The 25551-nt window shown below is 42.6% G+C and overlaps 1 protein-coding gene across 1 annotated transcript in view; it reads right to left on the reverse strand.

The window, feature by feature from the left end:
- LOC118827080 (chemokine-like receptor 1) overlaps nt 1-25551 on the reverse strand; it is a 39560-nt gene continuing 14009 nt past the window's right edge. Inside the window, exons 4-7 of the mRNA XM_036598286.1 lie at nt 4326-5316; nt 805-921; nt 454-554; nt 1-92 (exon numbers count right to left, since the gene is read on the reverse strand). Coding sequence (XP_036454179.1) covers nt 1-92; nt 454-554; nt 805-921; nt 4326-5316 — 1301 coding nt within the window. The remainder of the gene's footprint in view (nt 93-453; nt 555-804; nt 922-4325; nt 5317-25551) is intronic.

Below are 25551 nucleotides of genomic sequence, written 5' to 3' on the forward strand. Positions count from 1 at the left end.
TCAGGGTGAAAGAGATGGGGTCAGATGGATCAGAAACTGCCCACCCATGTGGCAAATCCTCACTTTGCCAAAGTGCGGTTCAGCAGCACCGCCTGCAAATGTGAAGAAAAGAGGAAATGAAATGAAAAGTATCAGCATTAACAACATATATGAATGTACAGCAGTCTGTCTGAGCATTGACCATTATAAAAGAGTCTTACTGTTTCTCTAACAGCCCAAAAATAAATGATGACTTTACTGTGCCATAAATACAGAAGACTAAATAAAGACAAAACAAAGTCAGCATCTATTTCCTAAGTGGTCAAACGCACTCACCTCCACATCCACGTTCCACATCTGCACCATAGGAAGGCCTGAGTTTCTGTCATAGTTTGTGACCTAAAATCACAATAAAGTTTGTTTTTTTTTTTTATCTGACCTTCGTTTTAAACAGTAATGTGGTTGGACACTTACCTGCGCAAGCAGAGTGACCCCTCATGTCATCTCTTCCAGAGCACAGTTGGCTGCAGTTCCTCTCAGATCTTCTCCTGGAGGACATGGAGGAGCCACTTGTACTGTGGATAAAGACAACAAAGCAACATCTCCTGTAAATATCTCATCATTCCTACCAGGAAGAGGAGCTATTTGGTCCTCTTCTTCTGTTCGTCTGTGACTTCTGTTCCTTGGAATGGTAATGTCATAAAGTCAGACCTGAAAGAAACACATGGTTTAAGTAAAGGAAAGCTCAAAACCTCATGGTGTCATACTGAGCACCAAGCAGAAGAAGGAGGAACCTAATCTGACGAAGGGTATCGATTCACTCACTCGTAGCTGCCGTGGTCCATGTATTGGATCACCACTTCATTAGAAACCTTGTAAAATGAGGTGATGTGGGCTCGCACCAAGTGCCATCGACTGCAGGAGCTGCACAGATTACTCCATCTACTGGAGATACAGAGAGAAGAAGACAAAAGAAGAGGTGGGGGATTTGAATGGAGTGGAATTAAATGGGACCTACTATGCTTTTCTGGGTTTTCGCTTTTCTTTAGTGTGTTCTGTAGATTTTTGTGCATGTAAACAGTCTGCAAAGTCACAAAGCTTAAAGTTCACACCAGATGGAGAAACTCTCTCCCTCAGAAACCACTTTTATCAGCTGCCTGAAACGCCTCATTGGAAGTTCAGCCCTTTTCCTTTGTCTCATAATGACACAATCTCGTAACACCGTCCTTACTGCCCACCTATCGGGAAACTTGGCACACCCTCACCCAAGAGAGCTACAGCTAAAGTAAAAATGTCCCACTCTGAAACGTTCTGCTCCAGTTTAGCTTGTGAAGGTGGATCTGGTCTACCGACTTGTTCTACCCAACTTTCAGATCAGAATCTGGCTCAACCTGGTGTTGATTTATCAAGACGAAATTCAGAGGAAGCCCACTCTTCTAAAAATATAAGGTTTCCTACCATCAGCTGTAGATAAAAAGCTCTCCTCCTTTAGACTGCTGGCCTGACTCAGTGCTTATAGTAGCTGCCTCTGATCCCTTATGAGGTCTTTTCTCGTCTACATTAGATGAGGTTGAGCCTGGGACAGAATGGTTTTGCCTGATGTTTTGACTGTCCTGTCCCTCCTCACTGTCATAAACTATAAACACCACTAATTCCTATGCAGGCAGGAATTTGGGTCCTGCTGCATAAGAATCAGCGGTGATCTAAGAACCATTAAAGGTGGATGATATAGAGTTTACTGTAGTCCTGGACAAAGCTGCACTGTCAGACAGAATTCTTAAAAATACTGTGTCTGAATCTACACTGTGAGAAATGTATACCTTTAATAATAAAAATGCCAGCAATACGCCTGGAGAAATACACAAGAAATCATCAATATGATGATCAGTAATCATCATGTTGTTGTCATATAATTTATGTTAATTTATGTTATATAATTTATATTTATACGAATTTATTATTATTGTTGCTGTTACTGTTTTTAATAATACAGTGGAAATTATTATAAGACATTTCAATACATAATAATTTTTGCCGTTGTTGTTGTTGCTGAAAATGTCCTTTTGGATTTGCATGCTGGTAATACCAAGAGGACCTGTGTATCTTTAGTGTTTTAAACATATTTTTAAATATGTTTATTATGTTTATCAACGTGTTTTTTGTTTTTAACACTTTATATTAAGTTTTTGGTACTCTGGTAAGAAGATGTACAGGAGAATTATATTGTAGCCTGAGACTCTGGAGGTGTGGCTAGGCAGATAACCACACGCAAAGGCTCATAGTAGTGCACACCCTCCAGCACAGGGACTTATTTGTGTTGTTTAATGTTATTTCTGTTGGTTTAAGTTGTGCATGCATGTTGTTTGTGTTTTGTGCATGTGAGGGGGGTCATCATCAGAGTGAAGCCGATGGGGAGAGGTGACCTCCCCCTCGAGTTTGGTGGGCTGTATGTGCCTCTTTTTGCTGATGTATTCAATAAAGAGCACTTGGCATAGCAGATCATGGCTACCCCTGTGTTTATTCCTATGTTGATGTCACAAAATAAACACTATAAAATTGTGAAAATAAACATCTATCTAGGGTTGATTTAGCACTGACAATGAATGACATATTCATATAGAGTTTTGTTGCTTTTGTTTGGGACAAACTATTCATGAGTACACTATTGTGACATTCAGTGTTTTTCTATGGTGACTTTAATTCTCAGAATTTATGACCGCGTTGCAAACCACACACCCATCTGCCACAGCATGTCCACTGCACAGTTAGGTAACAGGCCTCAGTGGTTACAAAGCTAGGAACTTATAGAATAAGTTGACACCTGCTATGTTTTTTTTTGTTTTGTTTTTTTTTCTGGTGTGGGGGGGGACTACCAAATGTAAGACTATACAGTCTTGTATATTGTATGCATAAGCATCAAAAGGCATTTTGTCTGGACAACAATTCAGTTTATTCAACCTATCAGTGCATACATTAGTGCACATTATACATCAGCACATACCTTTGCATAGTAACGTCAAAATAAACACACACAACCAAGAAAAAAAACAGAATGAAAACTTTCACAATCACATAACACATTTTACAGCACCACCACAACACGCACTTTACCATCTCCAGATTTCCCAATGCTCCCCAGTATTGCACAGTAAGTGTACATGTTGCTACATATGTGCTTTTCTAAATAATCTGCTGTTTTATTTTCTGATATTTACATCTACACTCTGAAAAATATGGTTCTTAAAGGGCTCTTTAATAAAAGGAATGGTTTTACTTAGCACCATGGGTTCTATATAGAACCACTTCATGCTTAAATGGTTCTGTTCACTTTGAAATGGTTCTTCAGATTCATGGACAATGTGTTGTACATGATTATATATAGTCTTCTTGAAAACCAGAGAGGCACCAATAAGAGTCTGCTATTGATACAAGACCATACTTTTCTGGTGCAGTGACATAAAAAAAGGCTTAAAAAGAAAAAAATAAAAAGAGTGAGAACAGAATGAAAAAAAAAACACAAAGACGGTGCATAAAAATAAATACAGAATATGTGCAACAGTTTCACAACATTTTTTTAAGTGTTTCTGGGGATGTTTAGGAAATATTTGTGTCCATTTAAAACTAGAAACATGAATTTTCTGAATGAAAACACAGAATGGTTGTGCAGCTTAATTGGTTCCCATTTTTTGTCTGCTAGATTGTTGCTAGGCAGTTACTATGGTATCCCAGGTGGTTGCTAAGGTGTTGCTAGGCAGTTTCTATGGTATCCCATGCAGTTGCTAAATTGCTGCTAGGCAGTTGCCATGGCGTGTGGGGTGTTTATTCAGTTGTTCGTAGGAAGTATTATCTACGATTTGTTGAAAATGAATGGGAGTCTATGTAAAACGAAGGATGGAATGGTTGGTATGGTTGAGCAGTAGAATTAGAGGTTCTACCCTTAGTGAGTACATGTAGTTTGGTGGCTTTAGGGCGACGAAGTATAGAGTTTGTGTGGTGGCGAAAATGAATGTGACTCTATGGAAGAAACAAGGGATCTGTGGATCTAATCATAAAGCTGTATACAAGCCTGGATCACACAATCAGACCAGACAATCTGGAGTTGGAACAGTGTTGATATCCCGAAAACTGCGGCATGAGTTATGCAGCAAATATCTGGCAAAAAATAAGAATAAATAAAAACGAGAAGGAGAAAAAGAAGAATATAAAATGAGAACAATATAGTTGCACATTAACTTCTCTATAAATGGGACCCCAGATCATAAAAACATGAAGCTTTAAATGAGACATTTTGCTGAATCAGTTCAGTTTGTTTGATATTTCAAACAGTAGTTGAACGTGTGCCTTGCCCAGAGGTGGTAGTAGTGGTCCTTTGGTCTTTGTCTGGGCCTTCCTCCCCAACTGCATTCTCAATTTTCGACAAGAGCGTATAACATTGCTCCTTAACATCCTTCCCCATGAATGCATAAAGAAACGGGTTCAGACAGCTGTTGGCATTGGCCAAGGTGACAGCAATTGTAAAGGCAGTATAGAAAAAACTTGCATATTTCTGGTAGTTTAAGTTCATCATAGAAAAAATGTGAAAAGGCAACCAGCAGATCAAGAAAGTAATGATTAACACAGTCATGATCTTGAACGGCTTTTTGGACCTCGCCGTCTGGTTGGACTTCAGCTTTCGCATGATGATGACATAACAGATGAGAATGATCAGGTACGGGATCACGAATAAAAAAATTAATAGGCATGTCGTTTCTGCAACAAGTTGGTGAGAATTAGTGTAAACATACACACAATGTTCCTCGATGTAATTGGGTAAATTCAGCACTGGCATAATGAGAGCTGCCGAGCTGATCCAAGCTAGCACGACTATCAAGGAGGCCTTTCTTACAGTGCGATGGTTCTGAGCCCACACAGGAAACATTACAACCACGCAGCGGTCCACACTGATGATGACGAGGAGGAAGACGCTGCAGAACCAGTTGAGGAACAAAATGAAAACCTTGACCTTGCACATGAAGAGCCCAAAGATCCACTCATTTTTAATCACTAAGACGACAATAAAGGGCAGGAATGAGCAGAACAGGAAGTCGGACACGGCCAGACTCAGGTACCAGGTGCTGTTGACGGTCTTCTTCACCTTAAATCCTGTAATCCAGATCACCAAACCATTTCCAGTAACACCCAGGATGATAATGATCACATTTGCTACTGCATAGAAAATACAGATTGCATATGTGCAAGCGTGTGAAGTCATAACTGGGCGTGTGGTGAAGCTGTCATTGTCATAGCCAGGATGTTCTGTGGCTCTCAGTGTGGTTGAAGTCATGATATCTCTTGATTCTACACAGAAAACAGAAACACAATTTGACATTGAGGACAGTTTTGGTTAGAGAAAGCTGCAGGTACTCTTGCTCAATGAGAATGCACTAGCTGCATTATTACCTAAAAGGTATACCCCTTAAATCGGGGATTAATACAGGATGTATTTCTGACATCCCATTCTGTACTACTAAATGACCTAAACTGATGGTGGATGGTGATCACTGTCCTCCTTTCTCCTCAGCCTCTGCTCCTGGCTTATTGGAAAACATGTTTGCAGTATAAATTTCAGCAAGGTTGGCATCAATACTGATACCATATCAGGATAGCTGTGGTTGGTAGCCGGTGGTGAAGCATCGCCAGCTCTAATAAATAAAAGAAATAAACAACTAAAATCAAAGTTTCTGGCTCCATCTTTAAAGAACTTTAAAAGAACCTCACAAGAGCAGTGTTTTGTGGCGCAAAGGTAAAGGCGGGAACAGTGGTGCTGTGACGCAAACAGAAAATCCATCGTAGGGCAGACCATCTCATTTTGGTACAGCCTTTTTGGGTCTAAGCAGCCTTCAAAGCACATGCCTTCATAGACTGCATTCTTCGAAGGATCCAGCCCCTGAATTGGGACACACTGCACAGTTCCATTTCTCTGTCATACACTGCGGTGCTTTCTTGGGGTTGTGGACAGGGTAGATGGGCGTGCTCATACATTTTACACCACGTAGTAGCCCAGGGTATAAACACATTATGTAACGAGTTGGCACCATAGTTTGTATTTATATTTTTGGCGTAAGTAAGATGAGTATAGATAGCTCTTTTGTTTTGCTGTTAGGTGAGAATTTAAACTAAAGAGCTAGGGTAGTTTTTTTTTTCCTTTTGTTTGCTTTGATTATTTTTTTCTTTTAGCACCATCCACACTGTCACCTAGATTTGTCGTAACAGTAGTGTAAGCATCGGTAATAGAGAATACCGATACGATCAAGCGTGAAATTTCCGACATACACATGTGCAACTAAGAGCCAGCAGATGAGTAGATTTAACTAAAGCAAAGAACAGGTTGGTGTAATTGGTTGACAATCAGTTGTAAAAAAGGCACAGAGCTAAATATGATATGGTACAACAGCTGTAAGATATCTGGCCACAGCTTGCCAGCTCTGGTACCCAACGATGGCCAGACTAAAACAAAAAATGTACAAATCCTCTACCAAGATTTAGGTCTCCAATGCAGGAGTTCCCAATTCTGATTGTGGAGATTTACCACCCTGGAGAGTTCAGATCAAACACACCTGGCTCTAATATTCTGATGCCTTTGAAGGTCTTCATTGCCTGGACAAGGTACATCAGATTAGGGTTAGAGCTAAACTCTGCAGGGTGGTAGATCTCCAAGACTAGGATTGAGCACCCCAGCTATAATAGATAAAAGGGTCATGGAACTTCTCCTAAAAAAGCATTCCAGGGCCCACAAAGACCAACCACTCAACAGCGATGAACTAAGTGCTGGATCACTTAGGAGATATTTCTCTAGAATTTTCTGGCTTCTTTTTGACCTCATTTTACGATGTGTTTTGCAATAACAACTGAGTTAAACGCAGAAACATGCAAAGGATTCAATGTGAAGAAACATGCGTGGGAATACGTTGCCTAATATGTTGTTTTGAGAATGTTTTGGCCTAAAAAAAAATAAGGTCTAAGTGTAGAGGTAGATTCAAGGTGTTATGAAGCACAACACTCCCCAAAGAGTACTTGTTGTATTATACAATAAATAAAATGGCTGTATTTGTACTGTAGACTTTGACAATCCCGGTTCCTATGACCACCACCTATCACCACTGCAAAGCAATCTGGGTCAGTAAGTTTCTCTAAGATTTAAAACCAAATCACTCTGAATGACTTTGATGACATCTCAACTATAAAATCATACAAAAGTTTTGAAAAGTCACTAGAATTCTCTTTTAAGCTGGACAATTACGGTGACCTTATTGAAATGATTCACAAACTAGCAGCCATCTGCAAGTCGAGTATATAACAACAGAAAATATATTTGTCAAATACAAAAAAATCCCCCAACAGCAACAATGCAAGGCTGCTGTGAAATAATCCACCTTTACAGTCAGAGGTAACTTTTAAACTAACAAGTGATACGTAGATATCGAGTGCACAGGCATTGGCAATGCTGAGTATTATGAATCTGGCCCAAGGTCTGGTTTATATTTGAATGAATGATGACTCACCTGTCAGCTTCTCTGTACAGTGCTGCAGAGCTGAGAGTTTTGTCCCTATGATGAAGGACAAACTATTTATCAGTAAAACATTGTGACATTCAGTTCTTCTTAGTGGTGGCTTTAGTTCTCAGAATTGAAGAGTGAGTTGCAAACCACATGCCCCTCTCTGTCCCAGCACATACACTGTACAGTTGGGCAATACGTTGCTCAAAGGGTTCCAATTTATTTTACGTTTAAATACATCTAACACTGTATAGCAGCCATATCACATATTGATGCCACAGAAGGTTATTTCCATTGTGGTCCTTGTTACATTAAAAAAAAAACAAAAAAACAACAGAATTGCTATGACAACAGAAACTAGAAAAAGTAGAAAACTAGAAAAGTACATTTCCTGTATTACAGGTGGTTTCTAGGGTGTTTCTAGTGACAGCATGGGAAGGGTGCACAAACCTTTGGCCACATAATGTACCATTATTGCTGTGAAATTAGACATTTACACTGCCCTTGACATAAATAAAAATAAGGTGTGTCAATGAGGTTAAGCAGAAGTTTCTTGAAATAAACAATAACTAATTAATCACATCAGTTTAAATATCGTGAAACCCAGTCATAAATAATTCATTTGTGCAAAAAGCACCAAGATTCTGTCTTCATGCACAACATAAGTCTATTTCTCTGAAGTCTGATGATAAAAGATTTTTAGAACACAACATCTTAGAATTTAGTTTCAAAAAGTTGCATATGACTTAAATGGCCCATATCTAACATATTGTCTTGAATTTTTTTCTCTTCTGTGGTCTACTTGTAAGTTTTGTGTGGTTTTATGTATCAAAAACAGCCATAATTCTTTTTCACATGGTCATGTTCCAACCTCTCTTCATCCCTTTGACTTAAACAGGCTGTGACAAGTATCTAAATGACCTCTGTTCTAATTGTCTGCCCTATGTTGTGCCTTGACTGAAACACTGCTTATAACTTCAGCGTGAATGGGCCTAGATAACCTGCTCTTGGCTCAATGGCGTGCATATATATCACTGTTGTTGGAAGAAAACCTTGTATCTCCATTTTGGACGTTTTTCACATAATTTGAAAATACCTGTTGCCCTTTACTGAACCCAGTACAGAATGCCTGTGACCTTCGACCCCTCAGACAGCAGTGCATTAAAAACCAGCTTCCTTCTGTAATGAATATAACCACGGGTTTCCGGCACTGTAATGAAAACAGCATCTTCTTCCTGCGTCAAATTCAATGTTTTGCGAATTCTCCTTGTGTATTTAAATATTTACTAGATCAAATATGATTTTCACATGTAAATCTAATTCCCGTGTTTAGAAAATAGGAAATAATTCATTTCATTCTGACAAGTTTTGAATTGTAATGAAAATATCATGTTAAACTGTTGAGGCACAACTACCAGGTTCAAGCACAGTTACGCAGACAAGAATAGTCTGTTCTCAAGCTCTTAAACTGGTCACACCCACAATGCCCTCCAGATTATGAATACAAGAACTACACCGACTGTATGCATATTCCACTTCAGTCTTATTCTGAACTGCTGACCTACTATACAGAAACTTGGACTGAACACTTGAACTAACATTCACAACACTGTTAACTAAACACTGCCTCTGAAAAAAAAATGCTGTATATATATTACACATTTCATACATACATATGTACTGTCCTCTGACTTATTCTGTTTATTGTCTATTGTCTATTTAGTGTATTGTCTATTGTTTTTTGGGCACTCACATGTACTCATGTCCTTATCTTAATGTATATGCACCAGAGAAGCAGCCCGAACATGATCCATCATACTGTACCCCTGTATATGTATAATGAATTGAACTAAATTGAATTAACGATTGTTACTGTGATCCTAATGAACTGAAAACATATTTCAGTTTTTAATACGTTTTTAATATGTTTTTAAATATGTATGACATAATTTACATGTCAATTTTTGATTGACCTTCGCCTGGGACACTTGTGAAAATACTGAAGCATTAAAAATACACCAGTGGCACATATTATGCTTGGTGTAGTGCTGTTGCCACTGTCACCGTTTTAGAAATCTGACCCTATATGGAATATCTCTGGTTAAATTTCAAAGCAGCTGGATAACACTGTTGAACTGTCACCCTGCATGTAGGAGACCATTGTCTAATCCCATATCCCATATAATCCCATATCCAGCCATGTACTTCAACTTGTGATAGGCAAATAACACTAGTTGGACATTTATGGAACTATTATGTATTATCATGACTATATTTAAACCCTGGTGTCAAGGAAATCCAAAAAAGAGTGGCATCACCTCCTCTCAGGGCAAAATTGGTAACACTTAATTTAGAGTACTCCTTTGTAGATGATTCCTAAACTCTTAACAGAGTATCAGTAACACATCAATAACATATCAGTGAGTATCACAGCAGTAGTGAAGCATCTGAATACACTGCGGTAAATATCTTGAAGATGTACTGTTGATACACTAAGTAGATGTATAGTTTATATGTATAGTTTATATGTATAGTTTAGTTAAGTTACATGAAGTAGACTTAATATGTTACTTCCATTAACCATAACCTAACTTTACCCAAGACCTAACCCTCACCCTATGCCTAACTCTAAACTCAACCTCAACCCAAAACCTAATTCTAACTGTCACCCTGGCCCTAATGCTAATGCTAACCTTAAAGTCAAACCAAAACCTAATCCAAACCCTCAGCCTGACCCTGACGCTGACCCTGACCCTAACCTAAACCTAACCTGAAACTTAACCTCAACCCAAAACGCAATCCTATAAATCTAATGGGATGTTATGTTACTGAGAGTCTGTTGAGTGTTCATCATCAAAAAAGCACAATACGTGAAAATAAGTTGCACATCCTCTACAGAGAACACAGTTCTGCATGTCGCCCGTGCAAAAGTTATGGCATCCTTGACTGGGGGTATTCAAACTAGTGTACAATAGTATTTCATTGGCTAATCAATTTCATAAATAGTTTGTCTGTTTTATAAGAAGAAATATGAAGATAAGGCACATTTTTGTGTGTTTTGAGAAAATGTCAAGCAAAAAACGTCAAGCAAAATGATATTACACAAAATTAATTATTAACATTAATATAGACACAAAAACATATAATAATCACGAAGTTTGTCATGATATAAGACAACAGTTTGAAGAAAAATCTTACAGTACATTTTTAGATTTAGCATACATTAAAAGTCATAATAGTAATTAATAGTAAACGTTTACCATGATTTTAAAAAAATGTTCATTTATATCATGGTTCTTGAGGCACTTGTGAAGGCACATCTGTTACTATCAGCAATGTTATAACTGGCATGCCAGCAGTTGGATAAAGAGTGGAAAAATTTAAGGAAATTAATTATTTATGGTGTAAAACTGACAGACTACTTTTTTTCTTTAACTGCTACTGATCACTTTAGACAGTGTTTGAAAGCTTGATTTCCCCAGAAGTGGTAATAACTGTTCCTCAGACTTTGTACTGGCCCTCCTCTTTCTCTGGTCCTTCCTCTTTTGCATTCTCGGTCTTGGACAGAAGCACATAACATTGATTTTTAAAGTGCTGTCCCATAAAAGCATAAAGAAATGGGTTCAGGCAGCTGCTGGCACTGGCAAGAATGACAACAACTGTCAATCCTGACAGGTAGAAATTCTCAGATATGTCAGAGCCTAGTTGTATCAAAGCAAAAGTGTTGTAAGACAGCCAGGAGATCAAGAAAGTAACAATTAGCACCATCATGATCTTAAATGGCTTTCTTAACTTCGCCGTCTGGTTGGACTTCAGCTTTCGAATGATGACAGTTTAACAGACAATAATGATCAGGAACAGTATCACAAATCCAAAAATGAATCGGTACACCACTTCCATGACCTCCTGTTGATCATGCTTGTAATTTTCATAGCAAATAGTTGTCAGGTTGTGGGCATCACATTTAACATCGTGGCAAAAGGCTGAGGGTAGGCTATGTTCTGCTGAGATGATCCAGGCTAGCATGATTATCACAGTACGCGTGTTCTGAGCCCACACAGGAAACATAATGACCACACAGCGGTCCACCTGATGATGACGAGGAGGAAGATGCTGCTGAACCAGTTTAAGTACATATTGAAGAATATGAGCTTGCACATGGAACACCCAAAGATTCAGTCCTTTTTGACCATGTGAACAATACCGAAGGACAGGAAGGAGCAACATATGTAAACAGACTCAGCCAGACTCAAGTACCAAGTAGCATTGACAGATTTCTTCACCTTAAACCCTGCAATCCAGATCACCAAACCATTTCCAGCAACACCCAGGATGAAGATGATGACATTCACCACTGCATAGAAAATGCACAACACACTGTCTGCAAGCTGTTGGATGTTCTGGTTCTGTCATCAGGGTTGAACTCTCGATGCCTCTTGTTTCTGTAAAGAAAACACAAACAGTAAAAGTGTAGTTCTGCTGATTTACAACAACCAGCATGTGGGCAACAACATTCTTCTGGCTTACAGATAAATGAGAAGCATCAAGTTCATCCAAGAAGATGAGATGAGAATGGAACAGCAGAACTGTACACTTACTGCAGAGCACGGAACTGCAGACCACATCTAAAACCACTCGGTAGATGGTTTTAGAGACAGTATGCAGTTCCCTGCTCTGCAATATGTGCGCAGTGCTGCTCTTTTTGAGCAATTGTGGGAGATAGGCACTGGCATAGCAATCGTTTAGGACAGTTCAAATATCAGCTTGCCTCCCTTGTCAAGACTGCCTTGAAGGTCATACTGAAAAAGGTGGAAATTCATAACAGTACATTATATAGGATTTGAGTACTTGGAAATCTCTCTGGTAGAAATGGCACATAATGGCATGTAATTCCAAGAAATGTTTTGCAACATGGGTTTTGCTTTGGACCCCATCCCCAAGCGGATGAATCAGATGATTGAGATCTCCTTGAACTTGATGAAGGGTGTGTCTTGTAAATGATATACTATTGTCATCATATCCTCATTAGTGCAGTGTTAAGGTTTTTAAAATGTTGATGTTAAATGATACATGATAAAGATGTATGAAGTGGTTTGACTTCTAAATTATTATTTCAGGCTTTACAGGGTGACTCACAGCAACCCATGCACGCCATATTCCATTGTGTTTTTTCTCCATCCTGACTCAGTAATGTTCTTGCTTTCAATATTAACCACTAAAAAAGCTTTAGTTAGTTGTAATTCAATGCTATACATAAAGGGGCGCTCCAGCCAAAATGAAAAGTAATGACTGCTACGTCTGTTGTAAACATGCCTATTCGCCTCCTGCAGCAGTGCATTAGCTGTCTCAAGCATGAGATCTTCTGGTTGAAAGACCAGAACATGTAAACGTTCAATGAAGAAAGGTACAAATACTGAGAATTTTTCTTCGTTTTGAGGAAAGTTTTAGTTCCCACACATTTGTTTTGGTAACACTTTATTTGGATAGTCTAGTTTAGATGCTTTCTAGATACTTAATTTGCTTTCAAGTAACATTTAACTAAATATCTAATAAATTGGCCAAGAATTTCTGTAACTCTAAACCTGGCTCTAATCATAACTCTAACTTTAACTTCAACTCAAAATCTAAACCCAACCCTCACCCTGCTCCTAGCCCTAACCCTGATCCAAATCCTAACTCTAACCCCACCAATGTTTAAAATTGAGTTTCAACAGATAACTTGTTAACAATTTGAACACCTGTAGATAACCTATAGTGGACTATCCAAATAAAGTGAGACATTTGTTTTTATTCAAATAACACAACATCCAAGAACTATGCTAGTTCAATTTCTGTGCAAGAAACAATTTCGCTTATTAGTCACAACGGGATGGGGATGTTAGATGTGGTATCTTTCCTTCTCAAGGTGCATTAACCGCTTAAAAGGCCAGGGCCTGCCGGCAGGCCCAAAGTTTTATCACACATTTCTATAACCTAAGAACAGCACAACCATTTTGTTAATGTCTGAATGAAATCAACCAATTACATTCATTTGTGTAGAGTTACGACAGAATGTCACCCAACTGTTGCAGTAAACAAATGCTTTCCACACTTTAAAAAATGGTATTAATGCCAGTGCCTGTTTTGATGTGGTGCTGCAGAGCTGAAGGTTTTGTTGCTTATGAAGAGTGATTCATTTTTGTCAGTAATATACTGTTGCATTCAGTTCCTCTCTGCACTTACCTCAGATTTCATAGTGCAAGAGCCCACTGTCGTGGCCTTACGTACAACAGCCAGTTGGGAAAGTGCCCTCAGTGGAGGAACAGGTTAAATTAATGCACGCTATGGTGTATCTTGGAGGACACAGCAAGATGAAAGCTTTACAACCAGCCTTGTTTATATCAGTCTTTCAAAATTTATTTAAACGTAAGTACATTTAGAATGTTTTGATATGTGGTATAACAAGCAGAATTAATGACACAGAGAGACTAAAGTTAAAATTGAGTTTAAGCAACTAAGCAACTAAAGCCATTAAATAAGGAAACTTACGACATAAAATAATGAAGGTGAAGAGCTAAGAAAAATTGCTGCAGCTATATATTCACATGTGGTTGGTAAATTTGCTTCACCCACCAGGCACTGTGGCTAGTTACCCAACATAAGCTTTTTAAGATCAGCTTAGAGCTTAGACTGATTATAAAGTTGTTAAAACAAAAACTGAGTGCTGCATGCAAGAGGAACTATCCAAACAATAGCAAGATGCAGCATGAAAACTGCACACTGAATGTGCATGACTTTAATTTAGTTCTAACTAACTTCTCTGTTCTTCTAACTTTGACCAATATTTAGCTAAATCTGCCTTTATGGATTCAGTCAGAACACAGCAGTAGCCACACACATACACACATGCAGTATCTGAGCTGCTTATCCTTCTGGGCGGCAGGGAGTGCTGGAGCATGGTGCTGCCAAGCAATCTTTGGGCAGAAGGCAGGAAACACCCTGGACAGGTCGCCAGCCCATTGCAGGGCAGACACCAGAAGATACAGCATGTCAGAATTTAGAACTAAATTCTAGATAGAATTAAACAAATTTATTGAGAATGCAGAATGAACTGCTCTACTTTAACCAACACTGGACTGATGACGCTCTCTTCCGACAGGAAGATGACTGGGAGCAGGACCGGAACTAGCCCTCCTAGAATATCCCCTCGGATGAGGAGCAGGCTTATATTTATGCTGACTATGAAAATCAGCCATTAATCCCTGATCCAGGACGTCCTGAGCAGGGCTCCAACACTGCTCCTCTGCCTGTAATTTTCCCAGTTTGCCAGGTACTGTACCTCCCTCCTCTTATTCTGGAGTCCACCACCGATGAACAGCATACACAGGAGCTCCATCCAAGTCCTCTGATGTCAGGCACAGCCCCTCCATTGATCCAGGAACCAGTGCCTTGTGAAGGGAGAAATGAAAAAATTGGGAGACACAATAATGTGTAGGCAAACCAAGTATATAAGTAACCTCATCAATTTTCTTGAGAATCTTAAATGGCCAGTGTACTTTGATTAAGTTTCTTATTCCCCACTCATCATCATCGTTAACTGCTTAGTCCAGATAGGGTCGCGGTAGCAGTTGGGAGAGCAGAGAATCCCAGATGACCCTGTCCCCCTCAACTTCCTCCAGCTCATTCCTGGGGACCCCAAGCCGCTCCCAGGCCAACTTGGAGAAATAATCCCTCCAGCGGGTCCTAGGACGACCCCGGGGTCTTATTCCGGTAGGCCGTGCCTGGTACACCCCCACCGGGAAGCGTCCAGGGGGCATCCGGATCAGATGCCCGAACCTCCTCAGCTGGCTCCTCTCAATGCGGAGGAGTAGCGGCTCTACTCAGAGCTCCTCCCGGATGGCCGAGCTCCTCACCCTATCAAATAGAGTGTAGCCCGCCACCCTGCGAAGAAAGCTCATTTCCGCCGCTTGTATTCGCGATCTCATTCTTTCGGTCATTGCCCACAGCTCATGACCATAGGTGAGGGTCGGGATGTAGACCGATCGGTAAACAGAGAGCTTCGCCTTATGGCTCAGCTCCCTCTTCACCACTACAGTCTGGTACAGCGACCACATTACTGCTGCCGCCTGTCCCAGCCTGCAGTTGATCTCACGATCCCTCTTCCTGTGAACAAGACCCCGAGATACTTAAACTCCTCCACCTGGGGCAAGTCCTTTCCCCTTACCTGGAGCGGGCATGCCATCCTTTTCCGGGCTAAGACCATGGACTCAGACTTGGAGGTGCTGATCCACATACCAACCGCTTCACACTCAGCTGCAAACCACTCCAGTGAGCGCTGGAGGCATCCATGTGATCCAGCCAAAAGAACAACATCATCTGCAAATAGCAGAGACGCCACCGTCCGGCCTCCACACATAATGCCCTCCTGACCCCGGTTATGCCTCGACACCCTGTCCATGAAAATCACAAACAGGAGTGGAGACAGGGCACAACCCTGGCGGAGTCCAATGCTAACACTGAAAGAGTCCGACTTAATGCCGAGTATACGAACACAGCTCTCACTCTGGGTGTACAGACATTGAATGGCCCGGAGTAGTAACCCCGGCACCCCATATTCCCGGAGGACCTCCCACAAGATATCTCGGGGAACACGGTTGTAAGCCTTCTCCAAATCCACAAAACACATGTAGACTGGGTTGGCCAACTCCCATGCCCCCTCAACAATTCGTGAGAGGGTGAAAAGCTGGTCCATTGTTCCACGGCCAGGACGGAATCCGCATTGTTCCTCCTCAATCTGAGGTTCAACTATCGGTCGAAGTTTCCTTTCCAGCACCTTGGCATAGACTTTCCCAGGGAGGCTGATCGGTGTGATACCCCAATAGTTGGCACACACCCTTCGGTCTTCTTTCTTGAAAATAGGGACCACCACCCCGGTCTGCCAGTCCAAGGGTACTGTTCCCGAGGTCCATGCACTATTGCAGAGGCATGTCAGTCACGACAGTCCCACAATATCCAGAGCCTTAAGCATCTCCGGACGAATCTCATCCACCCCGGTGCCTTGCCACTGAAGAGCTTGCCAACTACCTCAGTGACCTGCACCAGGGAAATGGAGCTTGACATGCCAGAGGCCTCTGGCCCTGACTCCCGTGAGGGAGGCATGTCTCCCGGATTAAGGAGTTCCTCAAAGTGCTCTTTCCACCGACCGACAATATCCTCATTTGAAGTCAGAGTTTCTCCACCCCTGCTGAATACAGCTTGGGCGCAGCCACCCCGACCGCTCCTGAGTCGCCAGACAGTTGTCCAGAACCTCCTCGAGGCCGACCGAAAGTCTTTTTTCATGGCTTCACCAAACTTCTCCCACGCCCTGGATTTTGCTTCTGCCACCGTTGCAGCTACCACCTTTTTTGCCTGTCGGTACCTATCTGCTGAATCGGGAGTCCTTCGGGCTATCCAGTCCCTAAAGGCCTCTTTCTTCAGCTTGATTCACCCGAGTGTCCAGAACATATGGTCCCAAGTCAGATGAAGCGACAACAAAGTCAATCATTGACCTTTGACCCAAGGAGCTCTGGTACCATGTACACTTATGAACATCCTTGTGTTCGAACTTGGTGTACGTTGTAGACAATCCATGCCTGGCACAGAAGTCCAATAACAATTCACCATTCGGGGTTAGATCGGGTAGGCCGTTCTTCCCAATCACGCCTCTCCAGGTCTCCCAGTCATTGCCAACATGAGCATTGAAGTCTCCCAGTAAGACTATGGAGTCTGTAGGCGGGGCCCTTTCCAGAACCCCGCCCACTTGCTCCAAGAAGGCCGAATACTCTGACCTGTTGTTTGGCGCATAAGCACACACAACAGTCAGAGTTTTTCTCTCTGCGATTTTAATATGCATTGAGGCGACCCTCTCGTCCACCGGGACAAACTCCAACTGCACTGCCGCCAGCCGGGGACTCGTGAGTATCCCCACACCTGCCCGGCGTCTCTCACCTTGTGCAACCCCGGAGTAGGAGAGGGACCAACCCCTATCCAGGAGTTTGGTTCCAGAGCCGACACTGTGGGTGGAGGTGAGCCCAACTATATCTAGTTGGTACCTCTCAACCTCCCGCACAAGCTCCGGCTCCTCCCCCCCCCAGTGAGGTTACATTCCACGTACCAAGAGCCAGTTTCTGCCACAGGGGCCTAGGCCACCAAGGGCCCCCCTGCAATCTCCTACTGCCTGTATGGCACTGCACCACTCCCGAATGCTGGACATTGTGGGTGGTGGGCCCACATGGTCCCCCCACGTTGCCTCTTCGGGCTGAGCCTGGCCGGGCTACGTGGGCTGCCCAGCCACCAGGCACTCGCCGAGGGACGCTACCCCCAGGCCTGGCTCCAGGGGTAGGTCCCGGTGACCCTCTCCCGGGCAGGGAATACGATCTTCTGTGTCCATTTTTCATGGAGGGTTTTTGGATCGAGTTAGTCTGGGTCTTCATTCCAGACCTGTTCGCCCTGGGAGACCCAACCAGGAGCATGTTGCTCCTGACAACTTAGCTCTGAAGATCCCTAGACCACGCAAGCCCTTCCGCCACAACAAGTCCCCGATCCAGGAAGGGTTATTCCCCACTGCAAACCTGAAATCCCTAGTCGACAGCCAAATCCAGTCGCCAGGCTGATAGGTGGGGGATTCTCACCGATGACGGTCCGCTTGTCTTTTGTGTAATTGCAAAGCAGTCTCAATGTGTTGATGACTCTCTTCCCAACCTTTTCCCTGCATTGCATCCAACTGTGAAGTGCATGGACATTAGAAACAATAGCAGTCCATGCGGCCATTGGGGGTTGATAACCTAAAACACACTGAAATGGAGTCATGCCAGCAATAAAGAATTCTGAGCCATTTCAGCCCAAACCAGGAAACGTGACCAGTCTATGACGTTAAGACAAAAATCCTTAACAATTTACCAAGTTCTTGATTCACACTATCACACTGTCCATTCGATTGTGGGTGATCATCTGAAGTCCAACTCAAAGAAAAACCAATATGTTCAAAGAATGATAACCAAACTTGAGAAGTAAATTGAGGACCAGAATCAGAAAGAATGTTTTCAGGTATACCAAAAAATCTGAATATTTGATTAAGCAAAGTTCCAGCAGTTTGAAAAGTGGTGTGCAATGATAAAAAAAAATGATGAAAAAAGACTGTAGTGTAGTGGTAATGTTTTGGGGTTTTCACATTGTGAGCAGGTGGCGCACGAGGACACAAATTTGTGTACGTCAGTAGTCACGGATGCCCACCAGCAATGGTGAGATAGGAGTTGTTGAGCTTGTGTCTCTCCTCGATGACCTGATGTTAGTGAAGACTGAGCCCAAGTAATAAGTTTGTCTTGGAACTGCTCAGGAAAATGAATTTTTCTGAGAGGACATTAACTCGGTATTTTGACACCCATTTGGCCTTCTCTACCTCCCAATGGATACATGAAATTGTCACATTTAGGGCAGAATGTTCTCAGGTTCTGAACATATTTCTTCATATTTGCTTTCATGGAATACACGTGATAGCACATCTGAATCTGGAGGAGAATCCAGACCAGCGAGCTTGATGAGGGCTTAAGCATTTAGCCGTACGTAGATATTCAAGATTCTTATGGTCAGTGAGGACAGCAAAAGGGTAAGTAGCACCCTGTAGCCAATGTCTCCATTCTTTATGGGCCAGGAGTTCGCAATCGCCTATGCCATAATTACTGTTACTGATCACTTCAGACAGTGGGTGAAAGCTTGCTTTCCCCAGAAGTGGTAATAACTGTTCCTCAGACTTTGTACTGGCCCTCCTCTTTCTCTGGTTCTTCCTCTGTTGCATTCTCAGTTTTGGACAGAAGCACATAACATTGGTTTTTAAAGTCGTCGAATGACAACAACTGTCAATCCTGACAGGTAGAAATTCTCAGATATGTCAAAGCCTAGTTGTATCAAAGCAAGAGTGTTGTAAGACAGCCAGGAGATCAAGAAAGTAACAATTAGCACCGTCATGATCTTAAATGGCTTTCTTAACTTCGCTGTCTGGTTGGACTTCAGCTTTTGAATGATGACAATGTAACAGACAATAATGATCAGGAACGGTATCACAAATCCAAAAATGAATTGGCACACCACATACACAACCTCCTGTTGATCATGCTTGCAATTTTCATAGCAAATAGTTGTCAGGTTGTGGGCATCACATTTAACATCTTGGCAAAAGGCTGATGGTAGGCTATGTTCTGCTGAGATGATCCAGGCTAGCATGATTATCACAGTACGCGTGTTCTGAGCCCACACAGGAAACATAATGACCACACAGCGGTCCACCTGATGATGACGAGGAGGAAGATGCTGCTGAACCAGTTTAAGTACATATTGAAGAATATGAGCTTGCACATGGAACACCCAAAGATTCAGTCCTTTTTGACCATGTGAACAATACCGAAGGACAGGAAGGAGTAACATATGTAAACAGACTCAGCCAGACTCAAGTACCAAGTAGCATTGACAGATTTCTTCACCTTAAACCCTGCAATCCAGATCACCAAACCATTTCCAGCAACACCCAGGATGAAGATGATGACATTCACCACTGCATAGAAAATGCACAACACATGTCTGCAAGCTGTTGGATGTTCTGGTTCTGTCATCAGGGTTGAACTCTCGATGCCTCTTGTTTCTGTAAAGAAAACACAAACAGTAAAAGTGTAGTTCTGCTGATTTACAACAACCAGCATGTGGGCAACAACATTCTTCTGGCTTACAGATAAATGAGAAGCATCAAGTTCATCCAAGAAGATGAGATGAGAATGGAACAGCAGAACTGTACACTTACTGCAGAGCACGGAACTGCAGACTACATCTAAAACCACTCGGTAGATGGTTTTAGAGACAGTATGCAGTTCCCTGCTCTGCAATATGTGCGCAGTGCTGCTCTTTTTGAGCAATTGTGGGAGATAGGCACTGGCATAGCAATCGTTTAGGACAGTTCAAATATCAGCTTGCCTCCCTTGTCAAGACTGCCTTGAAGGTCATACTGAAAAAGGAATTTGATGTGGAAATACATATCAGTACATTATATAGGATTTGAGTACTTGGAAATCTCTCTGGTAGAAATGGCACATAATGGCATGTAATTCCAAGAAATGTTTTGCAACATGGGTTTTGCTTTGGACCCCATCCCCAAGCGGATGAATCAGATGATTGAGATCTCCTTGAACTTGATGAAGGGTGTGTCTTGTAAATGATATACTATTGTCATCATATCCTCATTAGTGCAGTGTTAAGGTTTTTAAAATGTTGATGTTAAATGATACATGATAAAGATGTATGAAGTGGTTTGACTTCTAAATTATTATTTCAGGCTTTACAGGGTGACTCACAGCAACCCATGCACGCCATATTCCATTGTGTTTTTTCTCCATCCTGACTCAGTAATGTTCTTGCTTTCAATATTAACCACTAAAAAAGCTTTAGTTAGTTGTAATTCAATGCTATACCTAAAGGGGAGCTCCAGCCAAAATGAAAAGTAATGACTGCTACGTCTGTTGTAAACATGCCTATTCGCCTCCTGCAGCAGTGCATTAGCTGTCTCAAGCATGAGATCTTCTGGTTGAAAGACCAGAACATGTAAACGTTCAATGAAGAAAGGTACAAATACTGAGAATTTTTCTTCGTTTTGAGGAAAGTTTTAGTTCCCACACATTTGTTTTGGTAACACTTTATTTGGATAGTCTAGTTTAGATGCTTTCTAGATACTTAATTTGCTTTCAAGTAACATTTAACTAAATATCTAATAAATTGGCCAAGAATTTCTGTAACTCTAAACCTAGCTCTAATCATAACTCTAACTTTAACTTCAACTCAAAATCTAAACCCAACCCTCACCCTGCTCCTAGCCCTAACCCTGATCCAAATCCTAACTCTAACCCCACCAATGTTTAAAATTGAGTTTCAACAGATAACTTGTTAACAATTTGAACACCTGTAGATAACCTATAGTGGACTATCCAAATAAAGTGAGACATTTGTTTTTATTCAAATAACACAACATCCAAGAACTATGCTAGTTCAATTTCTGTGCAAGAAACAATTTCGCATATTAGTCACAACGGGATGGGGATGTTAGATGTGGTATCTTTCCTTCTCAAGGTGCATTAACCCCTTAAAAGGCCAGGCCAAGTTTTATCACACATTTCTATAACCTAAGAACAGCACAACCATTTTGTTAATGTCTGAATGAAATCAACCAATTACGTTCATTTGTGTAGAGTTACGACAGAATGTCACCCAACTGTTGCAGTAAACAAATGCTTTCCACACTTTAAAAAATGGCTTAATGCCAGTGCCTGTTTTGATGTGGTGCTGCAGAGCTGAAGGTTTTGTTGCTTATGAAGAGTGATTCATTTTTGTCAGTAATATACTGTTGCATTCAGTTCCTCTCTGCACTTACCTCAGATTTCATAGTGCAAGAGCCCACTGTCGTGGCCTTACGTACAACAGCCAGTTGGGAAAGTGCCCTCAGTGGAGGAACAGGTTAAATTAATGCACGCTATGGTGTATCTTGGAGGACACAGCAAGATGAAAGCTTTACAACCAGCCTTGTTTATATCAATCTTTCAAAATTTATTTAAACATAAGTACATTTAGAATGTTTTGATATGTGGTATAACAAGCAGAATTAATGACACAGAGAGACTAAAGTTAAAATTGAGTTTAAGCAACTAAGCAACTAAAGCCATTAAATAAGGAAACTTACGACATAAAATAATGAAGGTGAACAGCTAAGGAAAATTGCTGCAGCTATATATTCACATGTGGTTGGTAAATTTGCTTCACCCACCAGGCACTGTGGCTAGTTACCCAACATAAGCTTTTTAAGATCAGCTTAGAGCTTAGACTGATTATAAAGTTGTTAAAACAAAAACTGAGTGCTGCATGCAAGAGGAACTATCCAAACAATAGCAAGATGCAGCATGAAAACTGCACACTGTATGTGCATGATTGTAATTTAGTTCTAACTAACTTCTCTGTTCTTCTAACGTTGACATTAGCTGATAGTTAGCTAAATCTGCCTTTATGGATTCATTCAAAACACAGCAGTAGCCACACGCATACACACACGCAGTATCTGAGCTGCTTATCCTTCTGGGCGGCAGGGAGTGCTGGAGCATGGTGCTGCCAAGCAATCTTTGGGCAGAAGGCAGGAAACACCCTGGACAGGTCGCCAGTCCATTGCAGGGCAGACACCAGAAGATACAGCATGTCAGAATTTAGAACTAAATTCTAGATAGAATTAAACAAATTTATTGAGAATGCAGAATTAACTGCTCTACTTTAACCAACACTGGACTGATGACGCTCTCTTCCGACAGTCAGGAAGATGACTGGGAGCAGGACCGGAACTAGCCCTCCTAGAATATCCCCTCGGATGAGGAGCAGGCTTATATTTATGCTGACTATGAAAATCAGCCATTAATCCCTGATCCAGGACGTCCTGAGCAGGGCTCCAACACTGCTCCTCTGCCTGTAATTTTCCCAGTTTGCCAGGTACTGTACCTCCCTCCTCTTATTCTGGAGTCCACCACCGATGAACAGCATACACAGGAGCTCCATCCAAATCCTCTGATGTCAGGCGCAGCCCCTCCATTGATCCAGGAACCAGTGCCTTGTGAAGGGAGAAATGAAAAAATTGGGAGACACAATAATGTGTAGGCAAACCAAGTATATAAGTAACCTCATCAATTTTCTTGAGAATCTTAAATGGCCAGTGTACTTTGATTAAGTTTCTTATTCCCCACTCATCATCATCATTAACCGCTTAGTCCAGATAGGGTCGCGGTAGCAGTTGGGAGAGCATAGAATCCCAGATGACCCTGTCCCCTTCAACTTTCTCCAGCTCATTCCCGGGGACCCCAAGCCGCTCCCAGGCCAACTTGGAGAAATAATCCCTCCAGCTGGTCCTAGGACGACCCCGGGGTCTTATTCCGGTAGGCCATGCCTGGTACACCCCCACCGGGAAGCGTCCAGGGGGCATCCAGATCAGATGCCCGAACCACCTCAGCTGGCTCCTCTCAATGCGGAGGAGTAGCGGCTCTACTCCGAGCTCCTCCCAGATGGCCGAGCTCCTCACCCTATCAAATAGAGTGTAGCCCGCCACCCTGCGAAGAATGCTCATTTCCGCCGCTTGTTTTCGCGATCTCATTCTTTCGGTCATTACTCACAGCTCATGACCATAGGTGAGGGTCGGGATGTAGACCGATCGGTAAACAGAGAGCTTTGCCTTATGGCTCAGTTCCCTCTTCACCACTACAGTCCGGTACAGCGACCACATTACTGCTGCCGCCTGTCCCAGCCTGCAGTCGACCTCATGATCCCTCTTCCCATCACTCGTGAACAAGACCCCGAGATACTTAAACTCCTCCACCTGGGGCAAGTCCTTTCCCCTTACCTGGAGTGGGCATGCCATCCTTTTCCGGACTAAGACCATGGACTCAGACTTGGAGGTGCTGATCCACATACCAACCGCTTCACACTCAGCTGCAAACCACTCCAGTGAGCGCTGGAGGCATCCATGTGATCCAGCCAAAAGAACAACATCATCTGCAAATAGCAGAGACGCCACCGTCCGGCCTCCACACATAATGCCCTCCTGACCCCGGCTACGCCTTGACACCCTGTCCATGAATATCACAAACAGGAGTGGAGACAGGGCACAGCCCTGGCGAAGTCCAACGCTAACACTGAAAGAGTCTGACTTAATGCCGAGTATACGAACACAGCTCTCACTCCGGTTGTACAGAGATTGAATGGCCCGGCGTAGTAACCCCGGCACCCTATACTCCCGGAGGACCTCCCACAAGATATCTCGGGGAACACGGTTGTAAGCCTTCTCCAAATCCACAAAACACATGTAGACTGGGTTGGCAAACTCCCATGCCCCCTCAACAATCCGTGAGAGGGTGAAAAGCTGGTCCATTGTTCCACGGCCAGGACGGAATCCGCATTGTTCCTCCTCAATCTGAGGTTCAACTATCGGTCGAAGTTTCCTTGGCATAGACTTTCCCAGGGAGGCTGAGCAGTGTGATACCCCGATAGTTGGCACACACCCTTCGGTCCCCTTTCTTGAAAATAGGGACCACCACCCCAGTCTGCCAGTCCAAGGGTACTGTTCCCGAGGTCCATGCACTATTGCAGAGGCGTGTCAGCCACAACAGCCCCACAATATCCAGAGCCTTAAGCATCTCTGGACGAATCTCATGCACTCCGGTGCCTTGCCACTGAAGAGCTTGACGGCCTCCCTCACCACCAGTGTCCACCAGGGGGTTCTTGGGTTACCGCCATGACAGGCACCAACAAGCTTTTGGCCACAGCTACGCCTGGCAGCTTCCACAATGGAGGTTTTGAACAGGGTCCATTCAGACTCTATGTTCCCTACCTCCTCTGGGACATGAGAAAAGCTCTCCCGGAGGTGGGAGTTAAAATCATTCTGAACAGGGGCCTCCAACAGATGTTCCCAGCACACCCTCACTATTCACTTGGGCCTACCGGGTCTAACCCTCAGTCTTCCCTGCCATCTGATCCAACTCACCACCAGATGGTGATCAGTTGACAGCTCAGCACCTCTCTTCACCCGAGTGTCCAGAACATATGGTCCCAAGTCAGATGAAGCGACAACAAAGTCAATCATTGACCTTTGACCCAAGGAGCTCTGGTATCATGTACACTTATGAACATCCTTGTGTTCGAACTTGGTGTTCGTTGTGGACAATCCATGCCTGGCACAGAAGTCCAATAACAATTCACCATTCGGGTTTAGATCGGGCAGGCCATTCTTCCCAATCACGCCTCTCCAGGTCTCCCAGTCATTGCCAACATGAGCATTGAAGTCTCCCAGCAAGACTATGGAGTCTGCAGGTGGGGCCCTTTCCAGAACCCCGCCCACTTGCTCCAAGAAGGCCGAATACTCTGACCTGTTGTTTGGTGCATAAGCACACACAACAGTCAGATTTTTCCTCTCTGCAATTTTAATACACATTGAGGCTACCCTCTCGTCCACTGGGAC

The sequence above is a fragment of the Colossoma macropomum genome, unplaced genomic scaffold, assembly GCF_904425465.1.
Source record: "Colossoma macropomum unplaced genomic scaffold, Colossoma_macropomum, whole genome shotgun sequence".
In the NCBI taxonomy this organism is placed as follows: Eukaryota; Metazoa; Chordata; class Actinopteri; order Characiformes; family Serrasalmidae; genus Colossoma; species Colossoma macropomum.